The 19,183-nt window shown below is 34.8% G+C and overlaps 1 protein-coding gene across 9 annotated transcripts in view; it reads right to left on the bottom strand.

The window, feature by feature from the left end:
• Positions 1-18,758, bottom strand: part of LOC149775988 (uncharacterized) — a 336,196-nt gene extending 317,438 nt beyond the window's left edge. For all 9 annotated transcript variants that reach the window (XM_089941197.1, XM_089941195.1, XM_089941196.1 and 6 more), the window contains exons 1-3: positions 18,619-18,758; positions 8,253-8,402; positions 1,081-1,131 (exon numbers count right to left, since the gene is read on the bottom strand). In XM_089941197.1, the coding sequence (XP_089797323.1) occupies positions 1,081-1,131; positions 8,253-8,402; positions 18,619-18,666 (249 nt within the window). In that variant the 5' untranslated portion in view covers positions 18,667-18,758. The remainder of the gene's footprint in view (positions 1-1,080; positions 1,132-8,252; positions 8,403-18,618) is intronic.
• Between the last annotated feature and the right edge of the window lie 425 nt (positions 18,759-19,183).

Consider the following 19,183-nt stretch of genomic DNA (forward strand, 5'->3'; position numbering starts at 1 on the left):
ATCCATCTAATAGTATTACCTACATTTGCATCCAAATATGCTAGCTAAATTTCATTTGTCTATGGGGTCCCCGAGTAGATGAGTGGTCTAAAGCGCTCACCATTACGGATCACTGCCATCTCACCTCTGTCTGCGTGGGTTCGAATCTCGGGTTTGTCCAATGTGGGTATGTGAGAAAGCTTGCCAGTAGCTTCTCATGGGTCAGTGGTTCTTTCCGGGGTTTTCCCCAGTTCTTCCTCCACCATTAATACTGGATGCCATGTATAGCCTATCTTGTGCTGAAAAATGGCGTTAAACCCCACAACAACAACATTTGTCTATGCAATGTGAATCTTGCTAACAAGCTTCTCTTGACAAACTGACAGACAAACCGGTGAAAGTACGAATGGATGTGCAGAACCAAATCAAGATGCTATATCAAAAATCAGAACCTAGCTGGACTTAGTCTTCAAGCTAGGCATTTTATACAGAGGTGCCTATAAAATTAAATCAGAACCTATTTGGACTTAGTCTTCAAGCTAGGTATTTTATACAGAGGTTCCTATAAAAATAAATCAGAACCTAGTTGGACTTAAGTCTTCAAGCTAGGCATTTTGATACAGAGTTGCCTATAAAAATAAACCAGAACCTAGTTGGACTTAGTCTTCAAGCTAGGCATTTCATACAGAGATGCCTGTAAAAATATATCAGAACCTAGTTGGATTTAGTCTTCAAGCTAGGCATTTCATACAGAGGTGCCTATTAAACCAAGGACCAATAGACTCTGATGAAATTAAAGGTGTCATTTCTTTTGCAAATAAAATCAGATAAAATGACATTTATAGGTGTATCAAGCTTTAACACAAATCTACATATATACTGACCAACAAACCAACACAGTTTTAAGGAGATATTTTAGTGATTTTTTTAAAGACAGAGGCAAAGAAAACCATAAAGAGCAGAGACAAGAATCAACAAAGTTGGGGTGTGTGTGTGCAGGGTGGGAGAAGCACACCAATATTTCTATCTGGCTCAAGGATGAACTTAGAAAATAACTGTCTAGGACAGATGACTGTCATGGAGAGTTTACTGTATACTCACTTCTTTTGGAGTCTCATCATCACTCAAGCCACTCAATGATTGTTGGTCACTCTGAAATAAAAATAGGATACATTGGTCACGTCAAACATTGATGGAATGTTTATACTGTATAGAGCAATTTTCAAAGTGATCCCCACAACAAGATGCCCAGGTGGGCCTGATGTCTCTTACCTGTTAATTGACATATGTCGGCTCGTGAATGCAAACTCACACATATCAAAACTTTTGAGAGAATGAAAATGGCATTGAATATATGAAATGCTTTAAAATAATATGTGAACAGAGATGTCAACATTTTCGGAAATTTCTACTGGGTACCCATCAATCCTAACGATCAGTTACCCGATCAAAGTGAAATTGTGTTAAATTGAATCTGAACTGCTTTTTTGTAGTTTCACAGACACCAACTCCCAATAGAGGTATAAGCGTAATTTATTACTAATATAAGTGGGGGGAAATCGTAATCTGAGCATAAAAAGAGCATTATATTACAAGTCATAAATTACAGAAAACTGTATGAAAAACATATTTGTTTTAATTAAGATACATTTATTTTTGCTACTTAACTGGATCTGCAGTTAAAATTTGTGTCACAAATTGGCTAAATCCATGAGGATTAGTAGTTAATACAAGAGTATAGACACAAAAGAAATAGATGCATTATTTATGCATTAACACTACCTTTAACTAGTCTATGTCAAAACTGTTGACTATAGTAACTTTCATAAATAGTCATAAAGTCCACAAATAATAACTGTTATAGTATCCTCACCCTGCCATGGTTCATCCCTTAACATCGGTCTAGTGTAACATGTTTTGAAGTTTAAGAAATTCCCTCCTCTAATATTTTTTAGGTCATATCACATCCAACTGTCACATTGATACAGCATGTTTTTGTATGTTATCTGGTGCCATTTATTTTCAGTTTAAACTGGTCTGCTACATATGTTGTATCAAAATAGAATTAATCTATGACAAGTGATTTTACATTCAAGAATCCTGCCTGTTTTCTGGAAACTGTTTCAAGTAAAATTAATGCAAACATTACCATATTTACACATATAAATTAGATTTTTTCCAGTGTTATTAAAAAACAAAGATTTCCTTATATTGAAATATTTCAGCGAAAAATTGCATTCTGTATAGTTGTCCATTTCGTTCATTTTTTGCTAACATGGTATAAGAAGTGCATGTTATGGAAACTAAGCGTTTGTGCTGCCTTTGGCGTGACAAAAATGTCTTGGGTTTCCCCACTAATAAAAAAGGAGTCCAGTAATGAAACATGAGATCAGTGGCCCTGACTTGAACAGCTAATACTTGCTACAGAGCCATAAACTTGAACCAAAAATGGCATTAGTTAAACTGGACATTTATATTGTGCTTTCTTTTAATTGAAATGTAGTATGTACTTAAATTTTACATCTTCGAATATTTCTTAATCAGTACTTACTGTCAATGAACGGTATTGACCTAGTTAATGTCATCAGGATCTCATAAAAAGCTCGTTTAAGTCGTGAGATAAATGGTGTAAAACTATGGACAGGCACGAAGTTAGAGTAGTCTAGCTTTAAATATCAGCATTGATTCTTAAATAGGTTGCACAAGAAAGGACAGAAGTGTTCTCCCTTGAATTATTATACTATAGTACATGGATGAAAAGTAAACCGTAAGCAGCCATACGAGCCCCTGTGATGATGAATAAATTCTCACACAACATGAGCCTGAACTTTTTTTGTTTTAAACATGTACCCGGTTGTTCATTTTATTACCCAGGTTATTATTAACAGGCAGGTACAAGAATACCCAGGCACCCGTTAGCATGATTAGTTAATAGCAAATAAATTTCAAATGTTCAGGCAATAGTAGCAACCATCAAACTCTGCTGAACCAAAATTACTCCAAAATATGCAACAATTACAAGTGCAGTCATGTTTTTAGCAATAATTCAGTGCAAATAAATGAAAAGAACTTAGCCATGGGTTTTAAAATAAATGATTTTATAGCACATAGTTAAATCTGTAAAGAAATTCTGATACTTCGATAAATATACAGTAAAACATGTCTTGAGAGACCACTGCTATGAGAGACCACTTGTCTTGAAAGACCAGGTTCTCCATGTACAGATTTATTGATCATATTGTATTATGACCTGCTATGAGAGACTACCTGTCAGGAGACACCATTATGTTTTGGCAGAAGGGGTGGTCTTTCAAGACAGGTTCCACTGTAATACGATAAATTTGATTGGTGTGTCTCAGAGATGCTTTTAGTACTTTACACTAGAGACTACATTCCATTATTAGTAAATCCCAAACAGATTGATTCCTCACAAAAAAGGTATAACTCGATTTAACAATGTTTAAGTTTGCTGGCCCATCTGCTAAGCGGCTATGCTTTGATGCCACCATGTTCTCTTCTTGTGATGCTAGACTGGCTTTCATACCTTCCATATAATAAAAAAAAGATATGAATATCGTACTGTCTCTGAAACAAATGGTCTACAAGACAAATCCAATCCACTGAGTGTTTGGATTGTCTCAACAAATATATTTATGGCAAGCACACTAAATATCCATACTGCATCCTCCTAATAATATTCTGGTTAGAACCCGATAAATGTAACGCACGATCAGTTCAGTTACGACTCAATTACATAATTGTTTCGGGCGTCAAGTTGTGGAGGAAAATTCCCGGGTTTTTCCTGACTTTCATCAATATTTGCAAAACTCAAGGGCTGTTCACGGTCAGGAAATTTTTGTTATCATCTCTTCCGGCTTTTTCTCGATTTCACGGTAGCGTGAGAACCCTGTACTTAAGTAATATTGGCCATACTTCGTACATACTTCATGGTGGATCAGCATAATATGTATAAACCTGAAACAGGCTTGTCCATGACACAGAATTCCACAAAAACATTAATAGTTTTAGTTTTGGACCTATGAAAATTCCAATAGCTGAATCCTTGGTACACAAGTTTTTTCGGGGGAAATCTCTTTCATTAAATTCATTCCTGCAGGAAGTATCAATTATGCAGCTTACAGGCTATTGCCCACTGAGTTCAACTGAATGTAAAGTGAGTAGGTAAAACTTTCTGGGTTTTTTGTGGGGTTTAACAACAATTTTAGGCACATGATAGACTATATTAGCAGCAAGGGAATTTTAGTAGAGGACAAACCCAGGATAACCATAGAAAGAACCACTAACCCACATAACACCACTACTGGCAAGCTTTCTCACATACAAATGTTGAACTCGCATGAACAGAAGTGATCTTTAAAGGCAAGTGCCTTTGACCATTCAGATTCCTAGAGCCCTATGTAAAGTTGCATAGAACAGATCTTAGCAGACAAGGAGATTAAGACACCAGATTAATCAAATGATGGTGCCCAATTATTGATTTGACCAAGAGACTAATTATAATTAGATGTTCTCAGCAGATGAGAACCCTCGTGTTTTGATGATGGAATTTAACCTAACTCATTTCTGATGCTGGTAATTTCAACCTGTGTATTTTTATGACACTGATTGATCTGAGCATCAATATTAAATACCACTGATTCGTATCTGGCATAATTTATTAAAGCAAACATTGTCCATAACAAACTGACTGTATGTGTGATCAGCATTTAATATAGACTACTGTTGACACCTTATCAGCCAATAATATCACACATACGCATCATCAATATGAACTGGACAGAGCTGAAATAATCTGTTATTTATGATAAAAAGAGGAATATGGAATAAATTATGACTTGACTGTATTAACTTTTAATCAAACATTGGTGTCTGATTGCCCATCAACACACATGATTCTACCAGAAGTAGGACAAAAACAAAACATTTAAAGGTAGTCTACAGCACATACCATTTTACTGCTGAAATCTAGACAACCTCTTTTAAAAATAAAAGATTAATGGGGGGGGGGGTGACCAAACAAAAAAAATCAATACATCTGAGCACGCTATCCCCACATTACAGAAACCAGTCTTCTGAGGTACGGGAACTGTTATACCAGTACACTCAAATAACGAAGACTAATGTGTACACAACATGCACTAATTACCATACTGTTGGGAGAGATTAAAGATGTTTTATGAAGTGTGAAAGTAATACATGGATCAGAGGTAGTCATTAGTGGCTTTCAAGTCTTTTAATTAAATTTTGATGATCTTTGGCATATGCAAAAAAAAAAGAATGACCAAACAACAAATTATTTTGGCAGAAATACATGAGTAGGTATTGTGATATTTTGTATTGTTTAATCATAATTGCATTGTCAAAGATGGTTTTTGCAGAATATTTACAGGCAGTTGATAGATTATAGTTCATGTCAAAATGCTGAAATAGGATTTCTCCCAATGCTAGAAAGTACTAACTAAGAAATAATAATATTAATATTTAATTCACAATGGCTCAAATAATTATATTTTCTTTCCTGTCTCAGTCTTAGAACAACCTACCAACTTTTTTTGGTGGCATTCACTCTCAATTTTCAATTAATTCTCATTCATGTGCTTTTCTGATGACAACTTTAAATTATTTATTTGGTGCTAAATACAAGGCTGCAAATAAGTCTGTATTAGCTGAAGTGTTACTGGTTTCATGTACATCATCAGTGGCTTGTGAGCAAGGTTTTTCATCACATAATCTTATCAAGACAAAAGACCAAGATCATTGCATAATTTTATCAAGACAAAGGACCAAGGATATTTAAAACAGGAGAACTGTAAAGAAAGTGATGAGCTTAATGGAGGTAAAAAATTAAACAGATCCTAAACCTGCAGTGTAGTGTTATGCCCATTTAATTTATATTGTATGCTTGTCCTTTGCCCGGGACTAAGTGAAGGTTTTTGGCAGACCCGACTTGTGTTTTTTTTTTTTTAAAGACATTTATGGCATAGACTTCTCTGGAAGCAAACTAACAGACTATATTTGATGAAATTTTCCATTATAAATGACCCATATCATGGGCAATTTTGTTGTGCTATAGGTCAGGTGACAGTCTGTATATAAAGAACTAGGTAAGAAATTATTCATCCCTGTTTTAATATCAGTCTGTGGAGTCACTTATGGTTGCGTTCAGTTATAATCTGAGAGGAATTACTTAAATTATTCATTAGAATTACAAACTGCTCATTGTCTTTTTGGACTAAAACTAGTTTGGGATTACTAAAGACTCATTCAAAGACATTCTAGATTGTAGATTACATTATTGTCGTACATCAAGACTATTGGTAAATCAAAACTCATTCAAGACTAACCGTACATCAGCACATTCAAGATTATTCAGAACATTCTATATTTTTGTACTTATATAGAACATTTCAGATTATTTGGGATTTAATTCACAAGACTTTAAGTTCCTTTTAAATTTTCACTTTGTATTCTATTGAAATAAATTGTTTGTTGAATTTTACATAATATGTTGGTTTTCCTTCTGTCTGTTTAGTTTAAGACCACTGAGTCATAACAGTAGTATGCTGTCTTTTGCTTAAAAATGAAATGAAAAAGTGAACTGAATATGGCCATTTGTTTCTTCTTCCATGATTATAGCAAGTTTACTAATTTTGAAAGGAAATCAAGCTAATTAGATAACTTATTATAGACAAGAAATAATATTCTCTTACTTTGTTACTTCTAGATGTAAAAGAAATTAATGATGAAGTAAAACATCTGAGATTTGTTGTAGCTGTAACATCACAAGCAACCACAATTATCAATGTTCTCAATTATCTGATACTTTTATTATAATACTTAATATTCTATAATGAATGGGCATTAGCAATATGATGACAATTTACAAGATTACATGCATAATGTTCTGAATTACTGTATTAAAAAAAAACGGTATTGTTATTTGGACTCCAACTTTCAGGTCTGTGACTCACAACATTTTTGAAGGAAGAAGTCTTGGACTGCAACTTTGAAAATCCTACGAAGAACCCCGTTGAACGATCTTTATGCTAGGATGCAACATACTAAGTTTGCTTGAAACTGGACTAGTAGGTTTTAAGATGTTGAAAACAGAAATTGTTGATTTTTTTCAAAGAATCTGAAGATGGATCACCATCATTTATACAAACATGAAATAAAGTCTTCCTGCCATGGTAATTTCCATCAAATGTGATTAAATTCAGGTGATGATCACTATATCTGCCAAGTTTCATAGCAATAAGATAATGAGGGATTAGTTGCAGTAATCAGAATGTGTGCCTGACAGAAGGAACAACAAATGGATATTAATAACTTGTTTTTTTGTTCCAGCATTATTTATCAATCAACTAGATGTATCATGTAACAGATAATATAAACTGTCATCAACTTCTGCCTTTTCGAAACTATCACATTTTGATTTGAAAACCATCCCTACTACTTGGATAAAAATTAACAGGAAAAATGTCCACTAAACAGCCCTCTTAAGCAAATATGTGGCAATCTACCTCTTGCTACTCTTTTCAGTTTTCTCTTGATTTAACAAGAAGACTTTCTATCACATTTGAGAGCACCTATGTTGAAGGAAACTGTAACAAATTCAAACAGCGAGATGCAAATTCTAGATTAGAACCTAAACTATATAAAAAAGGTACAAATTAGTGGACAGGGCTTTCTCCCAAAATGCACGAGTCAATTAGACCACAGGGGGCCACAATTCCAATTTTGACATGCTAGCCTTGCAAGGATAATTTAGGTAAAAAAATCATCAAAAAATTCAATATTTGCTTTTCCCTCAATATAAAAATTGGGCTAATTATATGAAATTTTGCTATGCATCTATTTTTCCCACTATGAAAACAAAATAATATGGACAACATTCTTTTGCACACCAGGGCCCTGCAACGTGGAACGAATTGCCCAATGAATTTAGACACAAAGACATAGTGATCCTCTTCAAGAGTACACTTAAAACTTACCTATTTCAACTGCAAGAACAAATTTAAAGACCTAATAATGTTTCCTACCTTAAATATTTTCAGCATGTTTTTATGTTTTCTAATTTCATGGTGTTTGTTTTTGTAATCATATCTTTATGTTTTTTTATGTTATAGGTGTTGTCTAATGTTGTAAAGCACCTAGAGCTTCTAAAGGTTAGGCACAATAAAAAGTCCACATTATTATTATTATTATTGAATTGTCATTCACTGAACCTGAAATGAAAATGGCTTGCTTACATCTTCATTTGACTGGGTCTCTGCCCCACTTGACATCTCCGATGTTGAGCTGACGTCAGATACCTCACCAACATCTATTCCTAGCATTGTGGTGTCACCATCTTTGACTTTCTTTTTCTTCCTGCTTTTCTTTTTCTGAAAGGCCGCTAACTGAAAATTAAAGAAAAAATTCCTCATTATTTTATTTTGTTACACTTTGGTTTGGGTAATGAACCTATTCACATCTTTCACCTCAATACTGACAGACGAAGAGAATTCTTTAACCTGGTAACTTCAATGCACAAAGCTATCCCTCTAATTTGACCATTCCAGGTCTATCTGTAGTTGTTGTTGTTGTTGTGGGATTTAATGCCATTTTTTAGCACACGATAGGCTATGTATGGCGGCCAGTATTAATGTTGGAGGAAGAACCTGGGACAAAATACCGAACCACAAGAAGCTACTAGCAAGTTTTCTCACATACCCACATTGGCCAGGTCTATCTGTAAATTTTAATACTTGCATAAAGTGTACATGTATCAGACCCCTCATGGGAATGAAACAGTTGACTTGTGATGACAATAAAAAAGGAGGTCCTTTCCACTTCCATCCATGGGGGGGTGGGGGGGGGGGGGGTGACACTCCAGCAAGCCATACAACTGATCTGTCCACATACAGAGTTCTCAGCAGGATTTTGAAATGACCAGCCCTAAAAGCAAGAGTCCCACAGCTAAGGCAATTGAGAACAGTGATCATTGTGATTTTTTGTAGTTACAATGTCAACACTTCACAATGAATTTATCTCACCGTTCTTTAACTTCCATGTGCAACTAAAAGGCATCAAAGAAGAGATAAGCTACTTTTTTCTTCTATACTGATCTATTTAATAAGCTTAATGCCATTTCATAAATCTTCCAAGACACTGGAAGAAAAGAAAAAATGACCATATTCCATTCACTTTTTTCATTCTTTAAGCAACACATCATGCTGCATTCACTTTCTTTTCAAACTTAAAGTTCTCCACATCAGGTTTATGACCAAAATCCTTAGAGTTCTGGACCTTCCTCCAGTATCCTCACCAATTTCATTACAAGTTTATTTTTTTAAACATCCACGGCCCTTTGTCCTGATATGATTATGTGATAAGAAACCTCACTCACAAGTCTTTGACATTACAGGTTAAACCAGCAGCAGTTAGTCTGAAAAAAAGTCTAAGTATATCTCTTGCACACTGCCAAGCATGCATCCTGCAGACTCATCCCTACAAGCAATTTTACCACCAACTCTCTATTCTTCCAGGGTTCTTCCTCCACCAGCTATACTGGCCGCCATGTATAGCCTATCTTGTGCTGCAAATGGCATTAAACCCTAGAACAACAACAACAACTCTCTCTATTCTTTCACTTCTAACAACTTCTGTCTCCTGATCATAAAGTGCTACAAGTTTTGTGAGCGCATCAATTTCATAACTATCTATTGACAAGTCTCTGGAAATGCAGTCATGGTTGAAGATACTATTGAGTAGCAGGAAAATGTGCTTCAAGTCCTTAAGGAACCATGACACCATCTTTGAAATCAGGTTTTTCTGATAACCAATAGCTCAGCTACCTGATCCTGGATACTGGATCCTAGCCTACTGTTCATCATACATCTTCACAGCACAACAGCTTCCATTATCAATCAATTCATCTCCATTCACAAGTTTCTTTTCTTTATTAGTCTTCAATTGTTCCAGCTTTCCTATGGTACCGTCTATCATAATATTAACAGCAGAAATATCTGCAATGACCATCTGGAACATCTGAGACAACTTCTCAACCATGCACAACACATAGGCTAGCTCATGAAGACTGTGGTAGGGATAAAGTTTACATTCCTCACTTGACTGAAAAGAGTTTTAGCTTCTGATGTGCTGTTGGCTGCCTTATTTTCCATGGGAGCATTAAGAGCTGGGTAGATGTCAGACACTGCCTTGACTGGTGGTGCCTCTACGAAAAGTCATCTAAAACCTGCTGATTCTTTCACTGTGACATGTTGCACATCCACACCCTCCATCACAGCTTCGATTTCCCTCAGATCATTGTATCACACTGACGAGTTGCCTTAGAACCTAAAATCTTGCTCAGATGTAAACATGTAGTCAAAGAATAAGGTAACATCTTTACATGCCTGACCTGCTATCCATGCCAGTCTGTACACTACACAGTGCAGCTGTATAATATTAGAACAGTGGTTTAGATATAACTTTGCACCAACCATTGTGTTTCCCAGTTACAACTAAAGTGACTTCTCTAGCTAAAGTCAAATAATTTAACAATCTTACACTTGTCTCTTTGGTCCCATTTGGAATAAAACAGTGTCAAGGCAGTGAATGGCTAGAACCTTTGACTCTGCTAACAAACATTTTATGTATACTTTAGATTCATCAGTACTCTCATCTAGTAGAGATCAAAGAAATTTTTTTAGACACAGGCCCCAGGATGGTGACTTAAATAAACCCACAAGACCTGACTGAAATTCCACAAGCCTGGACTCCAATTTCCACATGACGAAAATTTATCCATTTTTACTATTATCACACAACGTTGCAATAGCTACAATACAAATATAAATTCAATAGGGTTCAAAGGTGTTTTAAGGTAATGCAAGTGTTATTAGTGTTCATCATTACGCTCTCATGCTTGACAAAGCAAAACTCCGTCAACCAAGAGTTCTGAAATTTAATTTTGTTGGGTTTTGCTGATTGTTAACCTAATTCAGGTTCAAAAATTAATTATACTTGAACACTATTCTGACAAATGAAATGAGCGTGCTTTGCATTCTATATATGCAGTAAAATCTGACTTCGAGGAAACACTGCCACTGTTTACAAACGTGTCAAAAATATAATACATACGGCTTAAACATTTTCATTCAAAGCAATAATATGTAATAGTATCTCTTTGATTTACCCATAATGGGTTGATCCACTTCCTGATCCTACCTATGCAAATTAGCACAATGGACTCACCTAATGCTGCCTTCAAACACATCACACTAGCTATTTTCAGCCAATTAAGTAATATGTGAAAAGGTGGGTTATAATTGACTGCTTTGCCTTTATCGCAGCTATATAAACTGCCCAAGGGATAGTTTAACATCAGCTCCAACCATGACTGTTTATCATTTATACATGATACATGAAATGGACATGTAATGAAAGAGGTTTTTTGGGGAGGCATTGAATATTGAAAATTGTATTTCTCAAAACATGACTGTGCCAGGGACTTTGGGAGTACAAAATCGTAATTTTAGCAAGACACACCATGCTTCAATATGATTAAAATCATATCTCAATTTCATGTAAGACAGTGGTGATATGATTTAGATTGCACCATGTTACAGCAGGTATGTTAACATCTTGAAAATACATTACACACTTCATAAGCACAAAGATTCCTTAGGCAAAATTTTAAAAAATTGACAAGCCCAACAGGCACCTCACTTAGAATACAGGGCAGACCCGACCTAAAACTAGAGGGGCCATGGGTGTCAAATTCTGATTTTTTTAGCACTGCATCTACTATTATAAAATCTGAAGCATGGCTGTTCCTGCTCACTTTCTTATACTGCAGAATTGATTGAATACTGACCCATGTACACTTTGTATGAATCTTGAGAATCAGAATATTGAAAAGTACACAGTGATAATCACTCAAAAATAAAAGCATTGTCTTCAGCAACTACCCATGGGTAACAGTCAAAGTAGTGATTGTAAAAAGGTGACTGCTGAAGGCAAGTTCAGCTCTCAAACTTGATTATGACATACATTTGTTGCATATTTTATTATTAGCAGTAGTATCCTATTCAAAGTACATAATTAAGTGTATTTAGCATAAGAAGAAAACAGAATAATAACTAAAACGTTCCACACAAGATTATTGTATCCTCACTTTAATCCATCATGTACATTAAATCATAACAGACTCATAAAACATGGTTTCGTCTTCTTTTGTTTTTGCTTCTATGCTGCTTGGTATATTTTTTCATTCCTTCTTTAATATAATGATGGCAATTCACACACACACACACACACACACACACACACACACACACACACACATATATATATATATATATATATATATATATATATATATATATATACACAGTTAAATGCCAAGTGTTTACTCATATAAATTTCTTTGGTGGAAATGGAGATGATATTGTAGAAATAAATTATCAAGGTATATGTATAATGTTTTAACTTAACATATACTGAAAAAATATTTGCTTTTGAAGTGTGATATTATAAATGGCTAAAAATTCAATCTGATATTATTAAAATAATAAGCACATGCTTTTCGTTTTCCTTTCTATCCTTTTGACAGTGAGGGACTAACCAGTGTAAACCAGGGACTCTCAGATAAAGGCTGGGGGACTCAAGTTCCAGGAGTAAAGAGCCCTGGACTACTCATCCTGAAATTCTGTTGAGAGCTCTAAAAACATTTGTTTAGTCACAGAAACTCCTGGCACAACATATTTTTATAGTCATTGCCCTCCTCCACCCCAGGGCACAGCATGAAATCCTCCCTTCCATTCATTATATGATAAGAGTCAATAAATATCTTTAAACAAAATAACCCAGCACTCCTAACAATTTACCAGTTCTACTAATCATAAAATGTTTATCTAATTAAAGGATATCAATTCCACTAGTCTTGGTCACAGCTGTTTGTTTTACGTCTGACATTTTAAGATCATATCAAAACAAATGTCTGTAACCTAAGCTAGGATACAGCACTGCTGACCTTCTCTACAAAAGGAGCAATCATTTAATAATACTGACTGATTCCTATCCTGACCAAACAAGAATTCTGATGCTAACATTTTCAATAGCAGTGATGACCAGAAAAATGAATTCTGTGACAGAATGAGAATCTTGCCCTTGAATGGAATGTCTAAACAAACAAGAGCAAAATTATCATCTAAAAAAACAAACAGCATAAATGGCCGACAGGCTGACAAAACTGAACAATATTTTCCCCCAAGCAGTATGTCAAAAATCAAATGGACTGTATGATCTGATTGATGTAATACAGTCTTATTGAAAAATATTTTTTTAAATGGACATTTTCATTCAACAAAAAATGTGTGTAAACAGTTTGCAGAAAATTTTAGGCTTGCATGGCACTTATCTATTACTATTGGACAACTGTATTGTCCATGAGGATGGATGTCAAAATCAATGGGTAAAAATAGTATAGAAAATGAATGAATTAAAATGATCAGCTAACAATCAGATTAACAAAATATCTACTGCTACAATGAAAACTTTTGTTCCTGATTCAAGACTAGTAATGTCTCTAGATGCAATAATTTTCCCCAAAATAAATGCTCAACAAACTTGACATTTTTTTTAATAAAAAAAAAACACTGATGTTGCATCAGAAATAGTGATAAAAATGAACATGGCAGATACATGTTTACATCTGGGTGCAATATTTATAAATGCACACATAAAGTAGTGACTAAATGAATATGTACTGATCATGCATGTCAATGAAAATAAAGTTTTCTTAGTCACAATTTTTCCCCCGTAATTTTCCAATCAAATGTTTCGAAATTCTAACTTCAAGTTACCACAGGAACCTTGGTTCTGAAAGTTGGCCTAAAATTTTTCATGAGGATGGGCTAAAAAAGCAACGCGAAGCACACACTGAAAATGTTCACAGTTCAGTGTAACTAATTATGTACTGTTTCAATCTGGGATATAGTTGCAAAGAAATTAAGCACAACTTGCCTAAATGCCCCGAATACTAAGGGTGAGTACTGCCAGGAAAAAATGTATTGCAATATGACATGTCTGTATTGCGATACATATCAATACGTATTGGTCATTGATAGCATTTATGACTTGAATGTTGATTTTGCATATTATGTACTGTAATAAGGAGCAATTTTTTGCATTTACTAAAATATGAAGAAGAAAATGAAACCATCTTCTGATCCTGCCAAAAAGTCTCCTAATATCCTAATTTTCAGGCCTTTCTGGCTAAATCTAGTGTTTGCAAAGCAACCAATATGTGGGTTACATCCTGCTTCTGATGCTGCAACAGCCATGTTTTAAGCATTGTCAGTTACCAGTGGAGGATTGGATGGAATTTCCCATTCATTAACAGCTGACAACAGAACTGCAGCAATATTTGCACCTGTGTGACTCAGGTACAGCCCGTGTTTGTAGCACATTAAATCTGAAGTTTCCAATCAAGAGAAATAAAACATGCAGTTACTGTAACATATGATTACGTTGCTCTGGAAGTCCAACTGTCAGTTGTTAACGGAACTTTAGATGCTAATTAGAAGCATGATTTTACGTCTTCCTTGACTTGTAAATACATATCGGAGATAATTTTCTCAGAGAAGACCTGTGTAGATGGCACAACATATAGTGGATAAAGCACAGATGCCATGTTTAAAAATCCTTTCTTTGAAACAACACTGTACGGCCGCAAATCATGAATAATGAAACTAACAATGGCACAAGTGATAGCTGTGGACCTTGGTACTGAAGATTTGTATTTAGTCTGTGCACCTAGTATATCCGCAATCTTTGGTTGTCATTCTGAGATACATACACTTTTAATAGAATCTTCAGCTACTGCGTTAGAGGTTGTGTCACTCTGTTGCACAGTTCTTATGGAAAGTACTGATGGATGGTGATGCCGTAAATGAGTCGAGAGGTTTGTTGTACCACCTGATTTCAGTTTTATACATATTACACACAGTGACAGTTTTGTATTAGTGCTAAACTCCATTTTTAGTGAAAAATTATTCCAAACTGAACTCTTTGCTCTTAGGTTCTTCACTAGCTCATACACAGAAGTCGCCATTTTGGTAACTACATTAAGCCTAATAAAAGACATTGGTGTGCTCAAAGCTAGTTCTAGACAGGCTGATGTTGGTGAAGAAAACAAAACGGTTTACTGGTATTACTATACTCGTATTGCGACATACCATTTCAGGTAGTCTGTATCACAAATTACCCATAAATCGGTGTATCGTTACACCTTTACTGAATACCTTGTTTAAAACCCCCAATGGGAAATCAACAAGGGTGAATGATACATTTAAAGTGGTGTGCATTCTGTTCGAAAGGGCTGTAAAATGGCAGTCTCTATGCATAACCTGTACTGGTAAAAGAACGAAGATCCACATTATCTTCAATACTGAGTGGCTACCTTCAAAATAACACCTACCTGAAATACTCGATCCACATGTATGTGGCTGTAATTGTTGGGTAAAAATTTTGAATCCATAATGGTCAAGGACAAGTTATCGCCGTGTATCAGCTGTCGCACTGAAGCTATAGTAAAAGCCAAACAGATCATGTACGCATTCAACTTAGATTACTGCAGTAATGGGTCACGTTTCATAATTTGATTCTACATACCTTTTTATTAATGGCAATTATTCACTTTATTTAGATCCTCATACATCAGTGTTCCTTTGGAAGGTCATTAAGTACACATCCCGAGAAGTACTAACTGTAAAATCAATGTTAAAGTACTTGGACATTTTTGGACAAGATCGACCAAAAGGTGTGATCCAATACAACCTGGATTGAATGTCACACGCTGTGATGTCACAATGATGGCTACAAAGGTTGATAAACAAATTGGTACATGTACTACCTTAAATTGTGACCATTAGACTTGACGGGATCTATTCTTGACCCAGTTTAGTACCTGGCCTCCAATGTAAAAGCCATAGTGATCGATAATTTTCATCTGAAAGTTTCTTGATAACAGTTATGGTGAAAAGCATTCAAAAATCAGGATTGAATAGACTTTGGTTCAACAAAATTTGTTATTATATTATAAAACAACAATGTATCCTTAATTTAAGGTGAATAAATGTGCACACATGACCTGTATGACATTTACTATGACAGTAATGTAGCTATGCTCAAGGAGAGGATAACTGTAATATGCTTTTGGAAAATTAACATTAGGACCGGAGATCAGAACAGGGCTCTTTTAGCTCCAGACCCTGGGTTAAGGTTATAACATCTTGCATGGAATTATTGTTTATTATGTTAAGTAAAAAAAAAAACAAATCTTATGTATGTGGCATTATTTTAATTTTAGCGTGCATTTTAAACTGTGTCAAGGTAGGACAAAATATTTAAATGCATTTTATCTTCTTATTTGGTCAAATACATGCTCTACACATATATTTTTTAGAAAGAGCAAGAATTTTACCCTTTTCTGAGATATTTTTGAAAATCTGAGCTGTTGCGCATTGCCTGAAATTGAATTTTGAATCAGACATGTAATCCAAACCAGAAGATGCATTGCCAGCATGACGGAAGTAGTACAGTTACTTAATGACATCATTCTCAAGGCTCGAAAATATGTTACAGTACACTGCAAATTTATATCATTTTTTATAACTAAAAATAGGACAACATATGGCTAATTCATAACTTTTCAAACAGTAGATATGCAATTTTAGTATGACTGATCACCAGTTTGTGAGGTATGAACTCCTGGACTGCTACTTTGGCAACTGTCAGCGCCAACCTACACTGTTATAAATACAACTTAACCGTTCTTAATCTTGACAATATATATCCGTGAAATTAAAACAATGGACAGTAACATGTATTTTGCACTTTTGACTCACTCATCTGGATCATGTTTAAATTTTGGAAGTAAATCAAACCAAAAAGTGAATCTGAGAAAATGCATTACCATACATACATACAGTGCCAGATTACCAAATAGGCAGAGTAGGCACTGGCATATATGCCCCTCACCTTTCAGGAGCCCCGTGACAATATAATATTTAATAACAAAAAATGTTAATTTGTTTAATAACATTAATAATTGTTAATATTTGTTTTGTGTAATAAAATTGGTTTATTATTATTGCTGGTTGGTAAAATTAAAAACATATTAGGAGATAATTTGTGAGGTGGGCCCCAAGATTTTTACTGCCTAAGGGCCTTCACAGGGTTTAATCTGGCACTGCATACATAGTTAAAATATGAATACATCTTTTTTTATTTACCAGTATAAATTCATTAATACCTTAACATTTATTCATTTTAAGGAATTATTTTAAAAAATGTTTGCATTTTTTACCTTTTTGCAAATTCCTATTAGGTGAGGAGAAAACTGTTTAACTCCAATGGTTGGACATTTTGATGACCAGATATTTTTAGATTTCAACTTCTGGCCAGCTTTATCTTAGGGTTTATGGGGGAAAATATAAAAATGAAATAATGAGACCATGATAAATCCAAAGAAGTTAATATTACACCTTGAAAATGCATTTTCAAATACCTAGTCCTACAATGTAAGACATAGCACATGTTGGTTTTGTTTTAGTGTTATGTCTTACTATCCAAATAACGGCCTTGTATAGCATGTTCCGATGTTGTTGACATCAGAACGAATAGTCAAATTTTCAGGAATATCTCACACATTTGGCAGCATTTATCGACACTCTTCCACTAATTTATGTGTTGTTAATATACTTACTGTGCTGTCTTTATCCTGGTGGAATGAAAATATGACACTAGCAAATGAACACATTTTCATGTTCCGTTGACATATATTTGAATTTGTTGCAATACGACGGTAGTCGAGGTATGCCGAAGTATGTTTAAGTAGGTTCATGTGGTGGATATGTTTCTTGAATGAAACAAAATGTTGCTTTACAGTTCCAATAGACATAATATATTTTTATTCATTTTGTTAAAGAATAATATTTCAACTTAACCCGAATACAGCATTCCCAGCTTTCATCACTTTCCAGTCAACTAAAATGTAGGCCAACTTGAAAACAGCTCCATTTCTTTTGTGAGAATTTGAATTTATTAGAGAAAAGACATCAGAATAAGTAAAGTCCAACTAAAACATTATAACTTTACTCTGTAGAAAAGCTCCGTTATTTTAGTTGCCAGTGAGATATTCCCGATTAGTTGAGACTTTCGTTACGATGTTAGTCGACATCCAAACACACTACACAACGCTGTTAGTTAGGCAGTAAGACCCTGACGCCCAAAACATAAATATCAGCGTCAAGGTCTTACATGTAGGACTATCAAATACCGTGCTCATATTAATGTACCGGTAACATCGCGAATTTTTACTTATTATACACACCTTTAAAAGATCATTTTGTGATGAACTTTCGAAACGTATACACAAGTACAAAAAATCGCGTTTGTTCGCGAGATATTAGCGACAGGTTATTCCTATGGCGACAACTGACACGCGACGAGAAAACTCTTGCCATTATCGATCGTCCCACCCACCCCAATCGACTCGGCATCCAAACAGTTTCAAGTAATGGAAACATTCCAGATTCTCGTTCATAATCTGTAAATTGTGTGCACCTTTTCTTTTCCTGCTTTTAGCTTTTTCTTTCTTTCGCATTCTTCCATCTTTGCAAATAGTTAAAAATCATCGCCTTTCATTTCACTGAAACAAAACTATATGACATTTTAGTATTGGTTAAAACTGCTAGGTGGCACTGTAGCTCTTTCTTCTCTCACGAGAGAAGAGCTCGAGTGTGGATAGAGAGCGCGCACAGAAATAATTGAGGTACCGGTACTAAAACAAAATAATACTGAGGTAAAAAGAAACGAAGATGTGAAAGTAAAGACACATATCAAGCAACAAATGTAATTTTATTTTCTTGTCAAATATTGTCACAAATAATCGTGGAAGTTCTTGCAGTTATAAATATATCCGCAGCTTTATCGGCGCCGTTTTGCTGCTGAAATGTACAAGTAATTTGGATGTGTCAAAGTGATGTATCATGTTGACTATTCGTTTTTTTATATCCAAAATTTACTAGACACTTTTCGTCTGTTTTACGCGTTCTATTTTATCAAATATGTTATATGTCAAATCACAAAATTTACCTATCGAACATTTATACGGATTCGTTTTCACAAG

Source organism: Sinohyriopsis cumingii, chromosome 18, assembly GCF_028554795.1.
Source record: "Sinohyriopsis cumingii isolate HCF-2022 chromosome 18, ASM2855479v2, whole genome shotgun sequence".
NCBI classification, from domain to species: Eukaryota; Metazoa; Mollusca; class Bivalvia; order Unionida; family Unionidae; genus Sinohyriopsis; species Sinohyriopsis cumingii.